At 41.4% G+C, this 23,711-nt stretch overlaps 1 protein-coding gene across 4 annotated transcripts in view; it reads right to left on the bottom strand.

The window, feature by feature from the left end:
- LCLAT1 (lysocardiolipin acyltransferase 1) overlaps window positions 1-23,711 on the bottom strand; it is a 211,464-nt gene that overhangs the window by 96,410 nt on the left and 91,343 nt on the right. For 3 of the 4 annotated variants that reach the window (XM_032798220.2, XM_075064285.1, XM_075064286.1), the window contains exons 2-3: window positions 19,520-19,688; window positions 7,223-7,421 (exon numbers count right to left, since the gene is read on the bottom strand). In XM_032798220.2, coding sequence (XP_032654111.1) covers window positions 7,223-7,421; window positions 19,520-19,684 — 364 coding nt within the window. In that variant the 5' untranslated portion in view covers window positions 19,685-19,688. Of the gene's footprint in view, window positions 1-7,222; window positions 7,422-19,519; window positions 19,689-23,711 lie in introns of those variants that run through there. The other variant, XM_032798224.2, reaches the window with a different exon arrangement.

Here is a 23,711-nt window from a genome sequence, read left to right as displayed (position 1 = left end):
GAGTGCAGGAACTATGGGATAGCTATGGGATAGCTACCCACAGTGCAACGCTCCGGAAATCGACACTAGCCTCGGTACGTGGACGCACACTGCCGAATTAATGTGCTTAGTGTGGCCGCGTGCACTCGACTTTATACAATCTGTTTTACAAAACTGGTTTATGTAAAATCGGAATAATCCTGTAGTGTAGACATACCCATATACTTGGATTATGCTCCTTCAGCCACTTTTCAATTCATATAACCGTGCTCAGATTAAAGCCAATTTTAATTTATTTTTTCGATTAAGGCTTGAGATTCTGTAACAAATGTTCCCCTAAAATCCAGGTATCATTGCAGTCCCTTCACCCACTATTATAATCCTGTGAAAATCACTGACACCAAGATGAGGTGCTGATGGTTAATATACACATTCTGCTTCCAGCAGAACCTCACTGATTCATATTAGTGAATGGGAGATGCATTCTGAACATCAGGAGTTTTGAGAACTGGCAAGTTAAGTGATTAAAAAAAGACAGACGATATTTCAAATAATTCTTTGTCCATTTGTTTGACATTATAGTTTATTTCCAATTATTTACAACACTTAATTAAGTAGTAAGTGAACTTTAGTATGCATTCTGCAGTATATTTTGAGAAAGTAATCAAGTCTGAGTAACACGAGACCCCCCACTTTATCACTGCATCTGCTATCAAATCTTTGATAAAAAGCGAGGTGAGAACACAGGTTCGTATATGCAAATTTATAGGAGAGTGGATTAGGGAAATTCTGTTTGATTTTAATATGCAAGAAACTGTCAATGCTGTTAGGAATCCTCCTAGAGAACTGCTATTGCAAAATGTGCCAGAATAGTTTTTGATGATGTCATCTAAGACAGAGGTTCTCAACGTTTTTCTTTCTGAACCCCCCACCCAACATGCTATAAAAACTCAATGGGCCACCTGTGCCACAACAACTGGTTTTCTGCATATAAAAGCCGGGACCAGCACTGGGGGTAGCAAGCAGGGCAATTGCCTGGGGCCCCATGCAGCTACCTTTGGCTTCAGCCTCAGGTGTTGGGGCTCAGAGCCCTGGACTTCAGCCCCATGTGGTGGGGCCTCAGCTTTCTGTTCTGGGCCCCAGCAAGTCTAACACTGGCCCTGCTTGGCGGACCCCTTGAAACCTGCTCACGGCCCCCCCAGGTGGCCCCGGACCCCTGGTTGAGAACCACTGATATAAGAAACTCCAGTAACAGCTGAACAACAAAGAGAATAGTGATTCCTGGGCACCATACCTTTGGCAAGTAGTAGAGAAATGCTGCAGTAATATTTCTGAAATTGAGATTATTGAAATTTAATACAGCATTTTGGAAACTTTATCGCATGCATTATTAAACCAGAGATATAGTCTCCAGGAACAAAAAGATCATCCGTTAAAAAAGAAACAACTAGTATATAGTCAAGTCAAAGGTGGTTTTTATATATTAAAGTATGGTAAATTAATAATTTGTAAACTATAAAAAGTGACCCAAAAACTCCTAATGAGTCATTATCTACCTGCGAAGTAAGTATCTACATTTCTTAAATAGAAAGTCCTTATATGTACAGTATGCACTTGTTAAATCATGTTTCAGATGCTTTAACTCTGCTCACCTCCAAACATACATTCCTCTGTATATTAAGTCTCCAAATACAAATAAAATCCCAAGCACGAAGAGTGCATTAGCTAAAGATGGGGACTAGGAATCAGCACTCCTGGGTTCAAGCCTTAGATATGCCCCTAATTTATCTGATTTGGGTAATTTTCTTAACCTCTCAAATTTATTTTCCCACTCTGAAATTGGGATGTTATCTTAGCACCTGGATGTTGTGAGGCTTAATGCTTGCAAAGTTCTTAGAGATATTCAGATGAAACTGTTACACATAACCCCATGCTGTACACAATTCTGAATGAAATACTTAAAAGTACCGATCACCATATAGCTGCCTAGGAATGAAAACAATTGCCTTTAGTAAATGTATCAAAAGCTCTGTATTTGTTTATTTTTAATCAAGTACAATTAGTTCATGTAAAGGCACTCATCTGAAACGATTAAACTGAAAGGTGCTAGAAGAGAAGAAATTATTTTAATTTCAGAATTCTAAATAATTTCTGGCTAGAACTATTAAACTTTGATGACTAACAAATGGTGGCAATGACATCTGCAAGGCACTGAGGAGGCGGCGCATGGATTTCTAAATTCTCTTTCCTTGTCACCTTTAAAAGATTTGGTTAAATGCTAAAAGCTTACAAAATGGGCAAAGGCTTTTTAAAACAGAACTTCAAAATTGCTGAAGACTTTTCTTCAGCTATTAGTACCAATTAAAAGCCTTTCACATTACATGGTAGGGCCATGGGGTAAAATACAAGATTTTTTACACTGCCTGGCTGAATTCATAATTCTACTCCCTGGCACAATTTCCTACCAATATTTATCACAAGATCCAGGGCCGGCTCTAGGTTTTTTGCCGCCTCAAGCAAAAAAAATTTTGGCTGCCCCCCACCCCAGCTCTGGGCTCCCCCCCGCACTCCCTTGCTGCCCCAGCCCTGGGCTCTCCCCACCCACTTGCACCCCCTGTTTCCCCAGCTCTGGGCCTCCCCCCGACCCGCACCCCCCTGCCACAACAGCCCTGGGCTCTCCCACCCCCAACCGTACCCCGCACCCAGCCTTGGCTCTCCCCCCAACACATCCTGTGCTGCCCCACCACTGGGCTCCCCACTTCCTCCCCACCGCACCCCCCCACTCACACACCACCTGCCACCCCAGCCCTGGGCTCTGGCTCCCTTCACGCACACTCACTGCTGGCCCCACCCCACACACCTGACCACTCCTTCCGACTTCCAAGCCTGGTCAACTGGTAACTTCCTCCCAGGGTGGGTCATTCAGCAGGAATTTTGGATGTGCACAGAACACAGACAGGACTGGTTCCCATATGGTTACAGAACTGCAGTAAAGTGGAACAATTTTCAGCTTGTGTGATTGGAGGATATCTGGATGATATTATAAGACTGTCCTCCATAAATGAGGAAAAGTTGAGGTGCCTTTATTATTCTTTTGTTCCACTCCTTGTTTCTATGGGGAATTTGCCAATGCAATATCATCATCTTCCTTCTAAACAAACAATAATAAAAAAGGCAATGGCTGCTGAAAATAGCAATTCCAGCCCTAATAACCACTGGGAAGCATTTCTTGCTCAATTTTATCCTACTTTTTCTAGAGCAAGTTACAGTGGATCAGTACATTTGATTTGGGAGAAATGAAGTAACAGCTGCTCAAATTGAGCTTGAGCGCTCCTGAATTTTGTGGTGTTCAAACCTGGAAGGCAGGTGCTAGATTCCCTTCCTGAAATTGACTTTTCCTTTCCAAATTTAGCTAATTTCTGCTTCCATGGCTCAGAAGTGGAAATCCTCCTACGTGCCTGGTACTGCATCTAAAGCTGCTCAGGTCCAGAAGAGCCTCTCCTCCCTTACTTTTCCATTTTAAATTCTACTGGGATCCACATACCTCCCTTGCTAGGCTTCAGATAGAGGGGGCACTGCCCATTTAAGTCCACCCAATTCCTTCTTTGGGGGCTGCAAGGTGAGGTCACACCAGTATTCCTAATCCAGTCTGGGGATGTCTTCTGAAGGGGATATCTGGGCCAAAGCCTTCTACTCCTTGGGCACACTTGTTCCCCATTCACAGTGCCACCCCACTCTAGCAGTGAGCTCTCCATTCACTGCAAGCTACAGCATGAGGTTTCAGCTACCATACTCCCTCCCCATCCCTCTCCTTTTGATAGCGGCCGAGGGAATGCTGGGAAATGTATTTCTTTCCCTGCTCCCGGGCTGGATCTATAGCCCTCTGTTGGTTCTCAGCTCCCATGCCGCCCCTGCAAATGGGCTGACCCAAGCACCTGCTTGTTTGCTGGTGCCTAGAGCCACCCCTGACATGATCTACTGAATATACATTTGCAGTCCTGACATGGATTTAAAAATCTGTACTGGAAAGCAAAGCACAGGATTGACACGAGGCATAAACTGCTCCAACTGACGTCTAATGATCTCTAGCCTTCTGTATTTAGCCCCCGACAGCTTTTGCTGCTGCACTGTGTTTCAGTCAGTTCATATAGAAATTCTCCATGTGCATCTCTTTGCTGGATTCATGGATCTCACCTTTCATTCACTCCTTCCCTTTCTGCCATTCTGCACAGCATTTTCTTGCCCGCAAGTTTAAAGCATCTCACAGCAAGTAACAATGGTGTCCCTTCTATACAGCTCCAGCCTGCCAAACTGTAGTAAAATGAACTCCATTATGCCACAAAACTAATACCCTACTATTAGCACTGTCTTTTTAGCCATGCATTCAGTTTACTAGTCTGTCTTTAAACACAGGGCCAGAAGTATAACCCTTCTATTTTGGGGGTCTATTCATTAGCTTATAATCTAATAATTCATCAAACCTACTTTGAAGACACTCCATGTAGCTCTTCTCTAGATTAATGTACACAAAGAACATTAGTTCTTCTGCAGCTCATGTCAGGAAATTTCTTGGTATAACAGATTAAGAAGAAAGAGTTAAGATTTTGCTTTAAGAACAAGAGCTTGATTAAGCTGGGGTAATGTATTGCTCTGTTATCTGTCTGAGATGAAAGTGAATGCCTTATCGAGCGCTGAGTGTTACTGACCTCCACACCGTAGGCAATGTGAAGGTGGCAAAGGGTGTCAGAGACTTAACTTATTTCCCTGCTTTTAAGGTTTTGGTTGCGTGGAGTGCGTCCTGCTGTAATCTGAACTCATTAAACAGTTTTTGCTGTATGAATTTCCTTTCCTTATATCTTACAAAATATGCCAAAGTAATTAATTATGTGTAAAATGGGTAGGAATGAGGGAGAGTTCTCACATGTTAACAAAAGAGAGGAGGCCACTATTTTGAAAGAGGTGCAGTGCCTGTCCTGCTTTGAACAGACCAACCCACTCCACCCACAGGCACACATTGAATTGTCCAAACTTCACTTTTCCAAGAGTTTGGCTTTAAACTTAAATTGAACACTTTAAATTAAGCTCTTCTCAAACTTGGCTGTTCCTCAGGTTTCCCTGCAGAACCTCCTCTGTGTCAGCTATTAGTTCTCTCTGCCCCCTTACATCAGGACTGGAACTAACAAAATCCACTTGTGTGCATGTGTCAGCAGTAAGTATTTGTGACACTATCTCAAAATAGCACCTTGGAACCCCATATTCATCACTGTGATACGATTATGATATGTTTTGTACAGTGCATGCCTTGTGAGGTATCATTTAAGAAGTCTTGATCCGTTGAACATTAATATCCTGTTGAATTGTATTGTACTATTTTGTATGTGAAGTTATGAAATATTGCTATATGTCTATTTCTGAAACATGCAGTAAGTGGAAAACGCCCACAGCTAGCCTTTCATTGGCAACAAAAGGGCAGCTAACACTGACAAGACAGATTTACATCAGGACCAGCCAGACGTGTTGATGGCCCATCAAGAAGAGTCTACTCTCCTAGAGACTCCTCAGAGAAGGCACATATACAATGGGAGCTACCTAACCCCCACATCACAACACGGATCTTTCTAGCACCTGCAGAGGAAGTGTAAATGAGGGTCAATTATATCACCACTTGGTCTCTCTCCTTCCCCATCTCAACACCTGGAAGATCGCCTGGAAGACAAAGACCTCGAACTGGGGAGATTGGTCCAAGGCTGAGAAGGGAATTCAGCCTGTGATTTAAGAACTGTAAACTGCCCGGAACATCCAGTGGGGTGAGAAAAGCTGTTTGATTCAAATCTTGCTTGGTCTGTTAAAGTTTAGAATCTAGACTGCATTTCTATTTTATTTCTTATGTAACCAACTTTAACATTTATGCCTAACACTTATAATCACTAAAATAAACTTATTTTCATGTTTTATCCGTACTAGTTTGTCTAGAGTGTCTGAGGAATCTGCTCAGATTACAACGGCTGGTGCATGTCCACTTTCCTTTGACAAAAGTGACAAACTAATTAATGAGCTTGTACTGTTCAAGAGGAGGTCTTGAGCAGTGTAAGATGGCACATCACTGGGGTGCAAGATGGGTGGGGGCTGGGGAAATTGGCTGGAGTCTCCCCGTGTATAATTTGTGAGTGGCTTAGAGAGCATTCATGCAATTTAGGCGTATGTGTGCCTCCACGTGTTGATGGCTGATTGATCACAGCAACTGGAGGGGTTTGCTGCTTATCATTAGCACAACATTGTGAGAGATAGCCCAGGATGAACAGTTTCAGGGGACTCAGTAGTCCCACAGTTCCAGGTTGTACCCCATGGGTATGTCACAATATTTTGCATAATTTTTTTCAGTGTTCAAGCATCTGAATTTAGGCTGGCTCAGCAGGGGAGCCTTGTAATCCTATGCAGAGTCTTTGAACCTTCTATCCTGCTACAGTGTTATATTAAAGTCAGATCATGTACTTTCTTAAGACCATCATAACAATGGTGTAGGGTAAGGATGCACTAATTTTGCTGTGGGATAATATGAGAGTTCTCTCTACTGCTCAGCAAGTCACTCACTATTAACAGAATTATATGTACTACTGCCAAAAATTATCTGTGCAAGTAAATGGACTGACAAAAGGGAACCACAAATTAGGTTATCCTTTGGACTTCAGAAAGCTGATACATATCCTGTACAAAGTAATTTTGTGTGAGATGTCAAACAAATCTAAAAAAAATAATAAAATGCAAAAAGACATGTTTATTTCAGATAAATTTGCATATTTATTCTGAAACTACTTGCATGAAAATTTTTTGGCTCATTTGAAATAAATTTCTCTGTTCAGTATCTTCAGCCCAAACCAGTTTCTGGCCTACATCACTGAAACAATGACAAACAAAAGGACAAAACTAAGCTAGTTCATATACTGTACAGTGTATTTCTGTTACCTGAATTTAAAACTATGGCTATTAGAAAGAACGCTGATTTCTGACTTGTCCACAGGAAGCTTTAAAAAAAAAACCACACCACACACACACACCCCCTTTCGGTAGCACATGCTAGTTAATGAAACAAGGAGCCTGACAAGTGCATTTGTACAGAGTGGGAAAATGCTGATCTTAACACTGAAGAAGAAGTTGAAGGGAAGGTTAGGGTGGTGTTAGAGAAGTGAAATATTGTAATTTATTACTAATTCTCTTTTATCCATTAAAACTGTAGATGACCTACCAAATCCTGGAACGCCTTTGAGACTGGATTTGAGACAGATTTTTTCTAGTCTGAGGTAGCTGTATCGCAGCAGGCAGTTCCATAGGAACATCCAGTCCATTCGTGTCCGGTGGTTCATTATGATGACACTTCTTTCTCCGGGGATGAACCCATCACCTGTTATAACCACCTTTGCACCAAACACCATCTCCAGCAAAGCCTAGAAGAAATATTTTGATATTATGACTTTCCACTCAAAGCAGAGGGAGGGAGGGAAGCAAATCTGTTCGGACTTGTCTACACTATCCGCTGGATCGACGGGCAGCGATTGATCCAGCAAGGGTTGACACGCTAAATCGACCGCCAAGCACTCTCCCGTCGACTCCAGTACTCCACCAGAGCGAGAGGCACAGGCAGAGTCGATGGGGGACCATCAGCTGTCGACTTACACAGTGAAGACACCACAGTAAGTAGATCTAAAGGTACATTGACTTCAGCTACGTTATTCATGTAGCTGAAGTTGCGTAACTTAGATCAATCCCCACTCTCCTCCCCGCCCGGAAATAAATTTTCACTGACTAATTTCCTAACACCCAACTTCATTAGAAAACAATTAACTTCCCTTAACTGTTTTCTTATTGAAGGTCAGTCAATTTTTTACACAACAGCTGTCTGCTATAGTCCCTAATTAAAGAGGTGGAATCAATAATCAGCACTTCTCAAATAGCCACTCTTTGCTGATCTGGATATCAGATACAAACACCCTTTTTGCCTACAAATAATCTTTTTTAAAATGAGCTGTGAACCCAATAGCATATTGCACTGGTATGCAGGAATCAAAATTCCAGGTTTAATATGATCCAGCAGGGTCTGGAACATTGCAGGGCAAAAATTCCCTAGCAGGAAGGGGAAAGTGCCTCGTGTATCATGTGAGTGAGTGAATGGTCAATACTAGCATGGCACTGAAGAGCTCTAGAACGTACCACATCATGTCCTCAGCCAGAAGGGTCAACTCGACAGCATGCTTCACTTCTAGCCATTCTTGGGGATGAAAGTGAAGACAGAAAATGGGTCTGGAAACGGGAAATCCTAGGCAAATTTGAACACACTGTGATGGACTCATTTATCTCTGCATTAAATTGTGACTTTCACATAACATTGTATCTATCATTTTAACGAATGTAACTCACACTTTGAGTATGTAAGTACCTGGCAAGAGGCATCTAGGACAGAAGAGTCATCAATGGTGATGGGCTTCGAAAACAGAGATCCGCCCTAAAATAATGGTTTTGCTATAAGAAGTGTTGAGGCTTAAAGAAATTAGTTTTCCCACTTGGAGCTCAGGGGGGCAAGAATTTCCCCGCCATCCATCTGCCTGGGGTTCTGAAGTTGGTCAGTCAGTCAAGTCAGATGCCTGAGAAGACAGAAGTGTTACTTAAGAACAGGATCTGTCGAGTCTCTCTCTGGCTGACCACCACCAGACAACAGAAAGACTTCAAGAAGCAGAGGTACCTACTCACCTGACACTCAGCCTGGGCCTAAGGACTCACAATAAAGGGTGAGCATAAATTCACAGGAGAAAGTGCATACATTTTTGTAGTTTACCTAAAGATCTGTAACATTTGTATGCTTTGAGAGTAAAAGTTCATGTGGTTTTAGAAACTGCTGTGCAAAGACAGCATTCCTTACTTTACCAGCCACGTGGCACTGACGAGTTGTACTATAAACCAGAGTATGCATGGAGGTGGAACTCTTGGGAAGAAGGGAAGAAGGCAAGAACCTGCAAAAGCAACTTGGGAAGGTCATAGTAGGGGTACAGCGCCTAAAGCAGTTCAACTGCAGGGTTTCACATCCAAAGGAAGAGGGTGAGACAGGAGGTCTGCACCCAGCAGCATGCCTTAGAGACACAGAATCAGAAACAATAACTGGATGGTACCTGCACCCAAATTGCTTGGAAGCATGTGTGCAACCCAAACACCGAGTCCAATTACAACAGCTTGCTGACCATCCATTAGGGGGACTCAGTGATGTCTAATGCATAATAAAAGAAAATCTTTTTTTTAAAATAACCTACCACACACTTTATAACAGTGAAAAGAGCAATTTGTGAAAGAGTAAAAAAAAACAAAACGTGTTTTCAAGCTCAGATATCCTTGATACAAAACTGAAAACTTTGAACTAAAAAAAAAACAACAGGAGAGAATGCAAGATTGGAAGTCTGGAGATTCTGGTTTCTGTCTGTGACTCTGCCACTGGCGTGCTATGCATCTTTAGACAATTTAGCTCCTGTGTCTCAGTTTACTCATCTGTAAAACTGGGACAATGCTTATATTTGCAAATAGCTTGAGATCCCTGGATGAAAAGTGCTATACAATAAGTGCCAAACAGTAATGAAAAGTGACTCAACCCACTACAGTATAGCAGGCAAGTTGTTGGTGTTCAAGGATAGTAATGAACCATTGTAAAAGCAGAGCAAGTTACGTTCCTCAGAGTGGAAAACAGTTGAGATGTATTGATTGCAGAGTGTTATCTTTCTCATTTCTAAAACTAAATTTAATTCTCTCTTGGATGGGTTTGATAAACACATTAGATGTTGACCAAATTGGTGAAAGTGTGTACATATATCACTTAAACAATAAGAAGGCTGTGTGCTCTCTGCCAGGTGTTATCAGCCTTGAAGAAACTCTTAGGTAGGAGAAAGTACCCCGGGAAGTGGGGAAGAAAGGCTAATATAGGCTTAGAGGGGTTAATCGACAAGAAAAAGCAGTGAGTCTGACAAAAATTGTTACATGCTTTTTCAGCTCCTTTAGGGTTCTAAAACAGATTGTGTTTATACATATTTTAAATTAAAAATTCATTTCTCAAAATGAAGAAATTTTTGGAAATCTGAGCTATTTTGTGGGCTTGTGAAAATGTTTGGGAAGGTAACACAGAAAAGGAAATTTAGCCAGTCTGCTACCATGCAATAACGTATCTGAAGGAGTCAAACAGATTGTTCCTGTGTTCAAAGTAATTGTCAAATTACGATGAATATTCCCTACATAGTAATATTTCCCTAAGGAAATAAGCGCCACACCATCAATTGCTTATAACTCTGAACTACTTATTAATTACTTTAAATTCTATTTTTACAGAATTAGATGAAAACACTAATTATTGGATCATTTTAAAAATAAATCATCTGAACTTCCTGCAATTAAAGTCTATGAGAAACACTAATAGTTCTATATCGCTTATTAATGAGACATTAGCAGCTTTCATTCTAAGCATTTTAAAAGCATTCTAAGCAAATTACAATATTGGCCACACACTGTTCTAATAACAATGCTATTGATGAGATTTTTCTCAGACTAAAGCAGCTCTGCCACATCTGAAAATTTTATCCTACATCTTTTCAGAAGTGCCTACGTGACTTAGAAACCTAAGTATCATTTTAATAAGTGATTAGAAACTTAAGAACCTAAGTAGAGCTGGTTGGAACATTTTCAGCTAACTGGAATTTTGTCAAAAGGACAGGTTTCTACCTTGTGTAGTCACTGGAATTCTTGGAGATGTGTCCCCCTTATGGGCATGACACTTGAGGTGTGCACACATTTCATGTGCCTTCAATTAGAGATTTTCAGTAGCACTGCCCGTTCGGCTCGTGCATGCATCCTACGCATCCTCCTGTCCTGTACAGAGGATATACAGGCCCACACAGATTAAATGCCCTCAGTTCCTTCTGCATTGCAAAGCCCCAAAATGAGAATTCAAAGCAGAGGAGAAAGAGGGTGGGTAGTGGAACACTCGCAGGGGGACACACGTCGGAGAACTTCAGTTACCGAACAAGGTATGTAACCTCTTTTTCTTCAAGTAGTATCCCTATGGGTGCTCCACTTGAGGTGACTCCCTAGCAGCACGCTTTAAGGAAGAAGGTTCTTTGGAACTCTGTCTAAGGCTGTCTATAGGACTACAGAGCCAAAGGCAATATCTGCTTGGGATGCATCAAGCAAGGCATAGTGTGACAAGTAAGTGTGAATCAAAGCCCATGTAGCAGTCTTGCATATTTCTGTAACAGATACACCCTCCAGCAGGGCTACAGATGTGGAGTACGATCTTGTAGAACAAACAATGATGGGGGGAAGGGGGACGGGAGGATATGTTAGCCTCCACATAACAGGTGAGTATATAAATAGAAACTCGCATTTAGAAAGCTTCTGGTTAGTCACAGCAACCCCTATAGTTCTATTCACAACAGAAATAAATAACCTTCGGGAGGATCAAAAAAATCTAGTCATGTCCAGATAATTAAACCAATGCTCTCCTGACATCTAAGTTATGAAGTATGGCTTCATGTTTTGACCAGCGAGGATTGCAGTAAAATACTGGGAGATAAACTGATGGATATGAAAATCCGAAGTAACTTTGGGTTAAAAGTGTGGATGTGCTCAAAGAGAAACTATCTTTGAAAAAGACAGCAAATAGAGGGTCAGTCATGAAGCGTACCAAAAGTACATGCTGCCACACACCTGAGAAGTTGCAGACATCATCATACGTGGCAGTGCAAGGAATCTATTGTCTAGCAATAAATTCTGGCTGTGGAGATATCCAGCATGGCCCCTATAAACTCTAACGTCTGTATCAGTGGAAGATTTCATGAAGGTGAGCTGGAAACCAAGACTGTTTGACAGAATCATAGTACTGAATGCCAATTTGATGGTGAAGGAACATCCCTTGAGAAACCAATCAGCAAGGGAAGGGAAGTCTACTACTCCCCACTGAGAAGTTGTAAAGCCACCACTGTCATGAGTTTTGTGAATACCCTGGGAGTAGTGCCTAACCTGAAGGGAAGGACTGATATTTGTTATGGTCCTGCCCCATCATGAAGTGCAGAAATTTCTTGTGATATGAAGGCTGAGGATCACAAAGCAGTCCCCGGGATACAGAGATGGGATGATGACTGGAAGTGTCACCATCTTGACCAAGTATCAGAGGGGTAGCCGTGTTAGTCTGGATCTGTAAAAGCAGCAGAGAATCCTGTGGCACCTTATAGACTAACAGATGTTTTGGAGCATGAGCTTTCGTGCGTGAATACCCACTGTTGGTCAGATGCATGTAGTAGAAAATTCCGGGCAGATATATATATGCTAAGCAACAAGCTCGAGATAAGAGGTTATTCAATCAGGGAGAGAGCCTGTTCTCAGCATTGAGGTGTGAAAACCAAGACAGGAGAAACTGGTTTGCAGTTGGCAACCATTCATAGTCTTTGTTCAATTCTGACTATGTGTCCAATTTGCAGATAACTGAAGTTCTCAGCAGTTCTCTTGAAGTCTGGTCTGATTTTTTGAGCAGTATGCACCTAAGGTCTGCTATAGTGTGCAGGAGGTTGAAGTGCTCTCCTACAGGTTTTTGTATATTGCCATTCGCTAAATATCTGATTTGTGTCCATTATCTCTTCCGTAGACTGTCCAGATTTGGCCGAATGTACATAGCAGAGGGGGCATTGCTGCAATTGATGGGCGTACTATTAATTGGCGGACATGCAGGTGAATGAAACGGTGATGGTGGTGGTTGATCGGTTAGGTCCTGGTGATGGTGTCGCTGGTGTAGATATGTGCAGAGTGGCATCGGGTGGTTGCATGGATAGGTTCCTGACTAGAGTTACTATAGTACGGTGTGCCAGTTCTGGTGAAGAAATCAATTTCAGGTTGGCAGGTGTCTTGGGCGAGGACTGGCCTTGCCACCTAAGGCCTGTTTTTTGGGGAAAAAGTGTGGGATCATGTCCAGTGGGTGTAGATCCCTGATGATGCGTGGACGGAGTTTAGCTGGGGGCTTATGTGATGGCCCAGTGGGAGTCCCGTGGTTTCTTTCTTGGTTTGTCCTTGCAGTAGGAGTTCTGGTACACGTCTGGCTCTGTTGATCGTTTCTATTCCTCGTGCGGGTATTGTAATTTTGAGAATGCTTGATGGAGATTTGTAGGTGTGGTCTCTGTCTGAAGGTTAATCAGATGCCGTTGTACCTCAGTCTTTGCGTAGACAATGGATCGTGTGATTGCGGGATGGAACTGGAGCATGAAGGTAGGCATAGCAGTCGGTAGTTTCGATATAGGTGTGTTAATGTGACCATCACTTATTTGCACCGTGGTGTCTAGAAAGTGGAACTCCCATGTAGATTGGTCCAGGCGAAGGTTGATTGGGTGGTATACGTTGAATTCGTGGTAGAATTTTCCCAAGTCTCCTTCCCATGGGTCCAGAATGATGAGATGTCATCAAATGAGCCGTATGAGGGTGAGAGGGTGTGAGTGGACGAGAGCTGAGGAAGCGTTGTTAACGGTCAGCCATAAAAATATTGGCATATTGTGGGGCCAGGGTGACCATAGCATGCCTGTCTGGAGTATATAGGTCATCATATTTGAAATAAGTGTGTGTGAGTATAAGGCACAGAGCTCAGCAAGCAGTTGTGCTTGCATCATCAGGGATCTGTTCCTGACGCTTGTTTCCATTGTGTGTGGGATGTTTGTGTAGAGAGCCTCTCCATCCATGTGGCTAGATGGTGTTGTTATAGGAGGTGACAAATGCATGTATGTTTCCTCAGGAAATCAGTGGTGTCACAGAGATACGGGAGTGCTGCCATAGGGTCTGAGAGAGAGCCACATAATCCACCAGTCCTTCACAGTGAGAGTGCCAAATGCCCCGAGATGATGGGGCGTCCAGGATTTCGGTTTGTGGATCGTGGGTAGTAGATAGAATAAACCTGGTCGGGGGCTCTAAGGTATCTGATCTGTTCCGGTGTTAGTGTAGAGAGTTCCTGATAAATGAGGGCCAGTTTTCTGAGTGTACTTCCTCTGGGATCTGAGGGAGTGGCTGTAGAATTTTGGTATTGAGAGTTGTCCCGGCGGTCTCCTTTTGGTAGTCAGACTGTCCTGATCAGCTCAGGATTGAACAAAGACTGTGATGGCTGCCAAACTACAGAACCAGTTCTCCTCTTGGTTTTCACACCTCAAACTGCTAGAACCAGGGCCTCATCCCTCCTGATGGGAACTAACCTGTTATCTCTAGCTTGCTTGCCTACATCATATATACTGCCTGGAAATTTCCACTACATGCATCTGACGAAGTGGGTATTCACCCACGAAAGCTCATGCTCCAAAACGTCTGTTAGTCTATAAGGTGCCACAGGAGTGTCTGCATCTTGACCAAGGTATTCAGCATCCATAGATCTAGAATTTGGCTCATCTATTCTTCTTTTTGGGAATTAAGAAGTACTTGGAATAATGCCTTCTTCCCTTGTGTGGAGTGGGAATTGGTTCTTCTGTTCCTAAACAGAGATGGGACAGAGTCTCTTACTTCAGAGAGCTACCTGAAAAGGGACGGGGAAAGAGCCATGGAGTGGAACTTAATGGAGTTTCCCAAAGTTATAACCTCCAAGATCCATCTGTCGGAGGTAATCTGCTCATTTAAGGTGTAAAAATGGAAGAGACCATTCCCAAAAGCATGAAAATTGCCTGGTGTAAGATGGCCCAAGAAAGATCTGAAATCAGCACATTGTGGCCCTTGACCAAGGAGTCAAAAGGAACACGTGGCTGTCATTAGCTGCTGAGTTGAGGTTGCTGTAGTAGTTGAAGATTGTCCCCTCTGAAATGCGTTTTTTCCTTCCCTAGGTACTCCAAAGATCTACGGAAAGTTGAGAAGGAGGTTATCTCTGCGCCACCTGAGATAGATTAAGCCTCTTTTTGTTCGCAGACTATATATATCCAGCAAACAAAGGCTCACCCTGGAGTCCTTCAAAGTAGTCACCAAATTATACATGGTATCACTGACCATGAAAGGGACCATTGAAAGGGACTGAAGTCATGCTACCCTGCACATTATCACAGCCATAACAACAGAATGAGCTGCCATATAAGCCACATCGAGAGAAGCTTGCAAGGTTATTCTAGTCAAGAACTGCCCTTTTGCAATGGCAGCTTGGAACTGTTCTTTGTGCTGTTGTGGTAGATGTTCAATGAAAGAGCTACACTTAGTTTAATGAATGTGACTGTGTTTTGCCAGAATCAACTGAAAGTTAGCAATTTGGAATTGTGAAGTAGCAAAAGAGTAACTTGTGCACCCAAATACTCCAGGGATTTGTGGTCCGTGTCACGGGGTGTAGTCTCCAAACAGCATTGCCTCTGACACTCATTTACTGTGTCCACATCTAGAGGATTTGGTTCAGTGTGGGGAAAATAAGAAGTTCAAGCCCTTAGATGGGACATAATACTTTTTGTCTGATCTTTTTGCCACTGGGGGGGTGAGAGGGAGAAACAATAGCAAGAGACTGACAGATGGACTTGGCAGGTTTTAATAGTGCTTCATTTATAGGGAAGGCAATCCATGCTGAAGATGATGTCTGCAAGATGTCAAACCATTTGTGCAATGTCTCCTGCACTTCCGCTAATGGATCTGAAGGGTACCTGCTGCACTGTTCATTGGATCTTGAAAGTATTTTAACTCAAAGTGATACATGAGGGATGATAACCTCCTCTGGGGAGAAAGAAATTGGAAGGAGGTTCAGGTTCCAGATAGTCAAATGTAGGTAGTTAGCAGAACCCTGCAGAGAAATTTGGGAATCTGAAAAACCCTCCTTTTCATAGTCCAGTGGAGGAGGAATCAGCCATCTTTCAGAACATATTGGTACCAGGGAGGTAGGCAATCCCAGTGAAAGGGGGGAAGCCGGGATAATGCTGATTGTGGTATCAGGAAACTTAACTTCAATAGAAGAGACTCAGGTTCCTCAGAAATAAGCAGATCCTTTGACAACCTGAACTCTTGCAGTACTGAGTGAACGAGCATGGTGACTTGGTAAGTCCCAGCCATAGAGGTAAGAGATACTAAGTGTTTTACTGATTGTTCTGGAATCTGTTGTACCAATGGTCTAGGTACCAACAAGGCCGTGGAAGATGTAGAGCATACTGCCTTCTTAATACAGTGCTGAGGATCAGTAGTCTCTAGTCCAAGTTTCAATGGTTCCAAAGGCCTCAATACTGAGTGATAGGTACCATATAAGTTGGAAGCAGACAAGGACTTAGATATAGAAGATTCCTCAGTACCGAGACTGCTTGAAGGCTTTGTGGAAGCATTTGCAGGGCACAGACCTTTCCAAGTGGTCTCTCTGAGGAGACCTGGCCCCACTCCTCTTGGGGGAAGGTCTTCCAAATTTGCTTACAGGTCTATCCCTTGAAGATCTGGGGGGGAGGCAGGAGGGGCAAGCGAGCCATGGAAGTTGATAGGGCACTGTGGTTTTTCAGTGGCCGATGTCTGGTGGCAGGGAGGAGCACAAGGCCAGATTTGATGCAGGATGAAGACCTTGCTCCATTATAAGGAGTCTCTGTCCTTCCTTAAGGGCTCTTTAAGATAGTGCTTATTTTGTACTTAGATGCTACATGCGTATTCCTGAGGCAGCAGATACTGCATGAATGCAGTCACTCATGGGAAGATTCACAGAAAGGAAGACAATACTGAAGCCTGGAGATGTAGGCATATCACAGAAAAGAGAATTCCTGAGGGAGGACCCTGAGATCTCCTGCGGATATGTAGCCGTTTTGACAAAGTTTTCATTGGGTAGATTGGGTGAAGTGAGTCTCACATTCTATGGTCTGGTGGTTAGGGCACTGGCCTGGGATTCAGAATGATCTGGGATGAAAAATGTTGCTCTGATTCGGGTAGAGCGGGTTTCGACATGCCAGCCCAGTGCTCTAACCACCAAGACAAACCATGGACCCACTTCCCAAATCTATAAGCTTAGGTTTCAACCCAAAAACAGGCTTTTTGTTTTCACAAAAACATTCTAAAAGACTTGGTTTTGTTCCAGTGCAGAACAAAACAAGATTTTGAAACCTTGAAAGTTGCTGTGAAACAGAATTGTTATCTTCCAGCCAGGTCTAAGCCTAAATGTCTTTGCAAAATGAAATTTTTTTTTAATAAAGTACTTAACCATTTTCAAAACTACTTAGATCTGTTTTTGGATTCTTGCATGACACAGCAGATACAGTGGAAATACCATGCAATGGAACTACCATGCTTTTAACTAAAGCAAGGTAACCTTTTTCCAGCAGACAGTAAATCTGCCAAAAATTCATTTTTCAGGGTACCAAGATGATTCATAAATTCAGGTCAAATTCAGCAAGTGGTTTCAACCAAACAAGTGGATTTTTTTTAAGTTAAAGATTTTTCATTCTGAAATGTAGCTAATTAAAAAACCCACAACAACGCAACACATACACAAAAAATAGTTTGGGATTGAACAAAACATTGCATTTGAACCAAAACAAAAGTTTTTGCATATTTGGTTTGGTTAGAAATAGTGAAAAAACATCAGCTTTAGTTCAAATCAAACCGAGCTATGTTTTGGTTTGTCCCCTGAACCAAAAATATCAATTATATGCTCAACTCTACTTCTACCTACCACCGCTACTATTTCCAGATACTAAGCTGCCATTCACATAAAAAAATTAATACATAAAAGGATTCTAATTTGAAGGGACTTTTTTTTTAGGAAAAAAATGTTAAAAGCAGCTATGTCATAATCAATATTGGAGACTTTGGAGCTTTTATGGATTTCCAAACACAAAACCATCACTCTTCTACAATCTGAATTAAAATTTGGTACCCAATTTCTTGAGTTGGCAATTTTAAGAAATTTAGACAAGCACAAGGTCAGACTTCTGATATTATTACTACCAACTGAATTGGAAACATGTCCACAAGAGATTAAAGTCGCCTATACTATTCAACTGTTAATGGGGGAAAAAAATTGCCCAGTTGTTAATTCTTAATTCTTGATTTTGTAGCATTGTAATAATCCTTGTAATGGTGGGAAGAACAAACAAACTTCGAGCTGCACATAAAGCAGCCCAAATACTTCAAGGCAGAGAAAATACAAACTCATCTCTACTTAATAAAGATATTAATCTTCTTATGGAGGAATGGATGCATTGGAAGCAACAAAGTGCTGATAGTTATAGCATCATTTTATTTCAGAAAGATTAAAAGACCTCCTGAGATTCTGTTTATCACCTGAAGGAAAAGAGCCTCTTCACAATTAGGGAACATCAAATAGTGCATTTGTATGTGCAAATGCCCTCAAAAGACAACACAAACTGAGAACGAGAGCACAAAAAAGCAAAAGAACCACTGTACTGATTAAGTCCAGCCATAGGGACACAGTTAGGTCCTGTCCATGGTAACTTTCAGTATTGTAATCGAGTCAGGGGAAAGTGTGTTGTTAATGGGCCCGCTGACTCTCATAGCTATAGGGTAACCAAAGAAAGTCACTTCTGGGACAAGGTTCATTTTGCTGACCTGATATTATCTGTCTTTGTAATTTGGCTGGAAGAACTAAAATGCTTGTGTAAAACCTAAAAGGATTAAATGAAGAACAGCAAAGTTCACCAACCCATACCCAACCGTGATTCTTAGGAGCTTGGGGCATGGGAAAGTGACCCTCTATAGTAAGTTCTGCAGTAAAAAACACCTATTCACTAGTACTCCAGCCATTCTCACTAAGCAGCATCACTGACTTTCAAGCAGTTAAGGACTATATTATGCTCTATTCTCTGTGGTTCACTGAGCTACTCCACCATGTCCCCTCATACAACCCTGCTTTGGGCCTTGATCAAATCAATCATTCTTTTTCAAAAGTCAAAACAGACTTTTTTTTTTTTTAAAGTCACATGATCAAATATCCACTTGCTCTTGTGATTGCAGCTGCACTGCTTTGGGGAGAATGCAGGAGGGCTGAGGTAGAAGAAAGAAAGGAAGAAAAAGTGGGAATTAATCACTGAAGGATAAAAGTGCAAAAAAGGAGAGACGCTTTAACTGAACTGTATTCTCATTGAGAGTAATACTAAAACTTTGATCTGTTGTATATACAAGGGGGATAGTTCCAATACTATAAGGAGATACTTTTCATGGTACAAAGCGCGAAATCCAGTATAATACTGTGAACTCTCATATAGGGGAACTCCATTTACAGTTAAGTTGAATGGAAGTTCAAAATTGTTCAAGAGCATTTGCTTAGAATGAAGTTCTTTGTCTAGATTAGGATTTAAACTGTGATGTTAGCTAACACACTAACTAAGCTGTTTTAAAAGTCCAGCATAAACAAGTCTCACTACATGTGCCAATTTGGTCTAGCTAAATTTAGCCCAGGCTGGGTGGTATGTGAGGTGTTGGAGCTTCCTTAAAAAAAAAAAAAAAAAAAAATCCACAAGAATCTTTTATAATGGAAAGTGTTAGGCAACTTAAATACAGGGACACTAACAGCTCCCCCTATAATAATTACACTGACATTGCAACTTACCACTGGGAGTGTGAGCCAGGTGGCCACAATGCGGTCAGTGATCCAGCGATACCAGGCCGGGGAGACAAACATCAAAGGTAGAAAAGGACTGAGCATGAAAATGCTCCCAAAAAAGCTTGCCAAGAACAGTGCAAGTAAGAAGTATATCCCTTTCCATGACACCATGGCTCTGGAAGACAAAGTGAACATTCAGTTAGATAAACACTTGTAGTTACTTTCTCCCCACTTAATCTTCAACTATCTCACACCTACAGTTTTAAATGGACGTGGTGCTTTTTTTGTCCTAAAAGCTTACGTAATGTTGTGGTGCATTGTTAAATAACTGCAATGTTCCACCTCAGATGTGGCAACACTTCAGTGGTTTTGAGATCAACAAACAATTTTAAGGTGCTTGGGACATTAAGAAAGCCAAAAAATTATATCAACTTTATCTTCAGTTATTTCCTCCACTGAATACAATATGCGTTGCATTCTGAAGTCTCCTCAATGCTATTTTTATTACATAAAATTACAAAGAGAATAGAAAACCAGAAGGATATTTGTCACGTCAAACACTTCTGATCAATTGCCTCTAACACTGTCAAAATACTAAGCTTATTTGATGGGAGAGGTTAGAAGAGGGAGGTCCCTGTAAGGTTTTCCTATTTCCCCCCTTTGCTTCCTCTTCCAAAGTTACAATAATCCCCTTTCCACCGGTAGAATGAATACATGTGGCTTTCTTCAAAACCCACCAACACCCCAAGTAAAGATTGAAGTGTTATTCCCCATGACCCTGTAAAGGGGCTAAATGAACTTCCTCTGCAACATTCCAAGCCCAATTTGGCCAACAGAGCTTGTGACCCAGTTTGAAGCTCCTTCCACATTTCTACTGGTCCTATCATATATTTTCCAGATTATGCCACCAGATGAAGAGAATCATCATCAAAGGTTGCAATGTCTCAGTATAGCAAACTTCTGATCTTTGCATACATAAGAGGGCCTTTGGTTTTATAAGGCAGTAGTCCAGACTTAAAATAGTTTAGTGTCCATGCTATTAGATTGTTATAAATCTAAAATATATAATGTGGAGAGATTCTTAATGGATTAGTGTCCAACAATCAACACAACCCCCAAGGGTTTCTGTTGGCTCAGAGTCTTTCCAACTTAGCAGACACCATGCTATGACAAAACAAATCTGGAAATGTTGTCTAAATTAGAATCTAAAAATAGTCTGTTTTCAGCTATTTAGGACCAAAATGTTTGTTTGTGAGATGAAAGGTTAAGTAGAAGTCAGATTTCTCAGCCACTTTACTAAATTCCTCTCCAACGGGCAGTTTAAGGAATTATAAGAGCTCAGATAGACAATCACTTAGGATAAGGAAAACAGGAAGCTGGACCTTTCAATTTTAAAATGAGCAATGAAAAAGTAAGCCACTAAGTCTTGTACATCGCAATACATATATTTGATCTTGAGCATCTTTTCAACCTTATTTATATTCCATAGCAGCAATAATAATCAAACATTAAGGTTGCACACCAAAACACTCAGAAGTTAGGAAATGCCAAGAGTTAAGACTGCATGCACAATCTTAGCTCTGCTATTTTGGACATATGAGTAACCTGAGATATACTGTGTCCTACCTTGTTTATGCCAGAAAAAAAAAAGTTCATTAAAGTTTTATATATATATATATATGAGTACATTGAAAACTGTACTTACCCCAAATTTTACTGAGTAAAATAGAGTAAAAGTCAAAATTTGCTAACATATATGGACTATCTAAGGCCTTGTCTACCCGAGAAAATGATTTTGGTATAACCTCAGGTGTGAATTTAAATAGATATAAATTAAATTGATAGAATCCCTCAAGTGTGCAGTAAAAGAGTGCCTTTTTTTAAAGCTTATATCACTTGAGAAGGGGTTTAAGCTAAATTGAAAAACTCCACTCTTCTACTGGAGTAAGTATGTCCACACTGGGGATATGAAAGAGAGTGTGAGAGTGAGTGTGTGCTGTCAAAATTATTAAACTGCTTATCTTTAATGCTTTGAGAAAAGAATATTCATATTAAATGTCCAAGATATAGTGGCACTATTCTGACAGTGACAATACTGAAAGCATAGAATAATGAAATGTTACAAGCTGCTGCATATATCTATTTAAGGCTATAAAATTACATATTATACTGCTTTTGAGAAAAACTAGTGACCATATAATTAAGGACTATCATAAAGCATTCACAAAAGAGGGCATAGTTAAGATCATGCATGCAAACTTAGCTTCAGTATTTCATGGTGTTGCTCTAAAATTCTACAAAGACCAGATTTAAGACCTTTTCTTCTGTCACCTTCAATTATTTGAATTGGACCCACAGTTTCACAGAATTTTTTTTCACTCACTCAAGCAGGGGAATCCTGGGGAAATAACTCTGAATTGAGGTTGCCTTCCTGGACTGTATGCCCTGTCATATAATCAAGATCAATTAAAAAACAATTTAGGATTAATTCTCAAATTTTAAACTGTTGCTGCTGGTATCACCTGAACAGCACTGTCATGCAAGAGAATCACCCCGATCCACATTGTGTTATGGAGTTTCTCTGTCTTTGAAAAGGTACACGGGAACAGGCTGAAGTAATGGTAGCAGAGGGAGATGGGAAAATTAAAGAAGCCAAGGGAAGGCAAGGAAGGAAAAAAAAATACAGGAAGCAAGAAGGGTTAGAGAGAGACACACAGAGATGAGAGGATAGAAGTAAACATGCTAACTGTAGTTGGACTGGAAGAACAAAAAGCTTACTGAATGTTAAGAGCCCTACCCCCTGTATGGCTTAGATTCCCTTAGCAATGACAATGAAATTAAAGATCTTGAGACAGATCTTCAGCCTTGCTACGTCTCCTGCACACTTTTCCAGTTGCACAAAGGGTCTTAAAGCTGCCCAGAGCAGACAGCTGGGGATTCCCCAAGACAGAGATATGCCAGTGAAATATGAAGCTGGCATCAACTCAAATTTCCCCCAAATACTAAAGAAGCAGTGGCCTCTTCAGTAGATTGCTTGGGGTAGAAAAGACACGTTCCTCTCTCCCCAGCTTGTAGAAAAATTCCAAAAATTCAGCCATTTAAACTGCAGTTTATTTCCAATTTTCTTTAGTGTTGGAACAGGTAATTTGTCGGTTTACTCCCCTTTCTAAAATTTTAGAAGTCCTGAACTTCCCCATCAAAACATTTTTGCATTATGCAGATACTATTCTTGCTTTCAGGTATATTTTTCTAGATAAAGACTACAGTCAATCACTACCCACTACTGCTACTGTTTTAGTTAGGATTTCACTTGTATCTACATCTCAACATTTTGCAATCTTCAGTATGCTTCATTGTGTTTATACAGACAAAGCATACACTGATTTTGAAATCCACTGAAACTGCCTAATTAAAAGGGCCAAAAAAGCCTTTTATTCATTACTTGGATTCTATTTATTTGTAATGGGTAGGGCCCTACCAAATTCACGATCCATTTTGGTCAATTTCATGGTCACAGGATTTTAAAAAATCATAAATTTCATCATTTCAGCTATTTAAATCTGAAATTTCATGGTGTTGTAATTGTAGGGGTTCTGACCCAAAAAGGAGTTGGGGGTGTGTCACAAAGTTTTTGTAGGGGGGTTGCAGTACTGCTACTCTTACTTCTGTGCTGCATTCAGAGCTAAGCTGCTGGAGAGCAGCAGCTGCTGGCCAGGAGCCCACCTCTGAAGGCAGAGTGGCTATCAGCAGCAGCAGAAGTAAGAGTGACATTGCATTGTATTGCTACCCCTACTTCTTGAGCTGCTGCCGGTGGGGTGCTGCCTTCAGCTCTCCAGCCATCCAGCTCTGAAGTCAGCGCAGAAGTAAGGGTTGCAATACCATGACCCTCCTAAAATAATTTTGTGATCCTCCTTTTTGGTCAGGACCCCCAGTTTGGGAAACGCTAGCCTCCCCCATGAAATCTGTATAGTACAGGGTAAAAGCACAAAAAGACCAGATTTTAAGGTCTGTGACACATTTTTTATGGCTCTGAATTTGGTAGGGCCCTAGCATGTGGCAACAATATTCCCAAACACTCTGTACAAAACTGTTGCTGCTTCTGCCACCTACTTCAGCTGCTCCATTCGATGAGCTTGATTTAACACCCATTGAAATCAATGGGCCTCCAGTAGGATTTGAATATGAGTGGAATTTAAGA

Source organism: Chelonoidis abingdonii, chromosome 3 (assembly GCF_003597395.2).
Source record: "Chelonoidis abingdonii isolate Lonesome George chromosome 3, CheloAbing_2.0, whole genome shotgun sequence".
Lineage (NCBI taxonomy): Eukaryota > Metazoa > Chordata > Testudines > Testudinidae > Chelonoidis > Chelonoidis abingdonii.
This window is presented reverse-complemented; position numbering and strand designations above follow the sequence as displayed.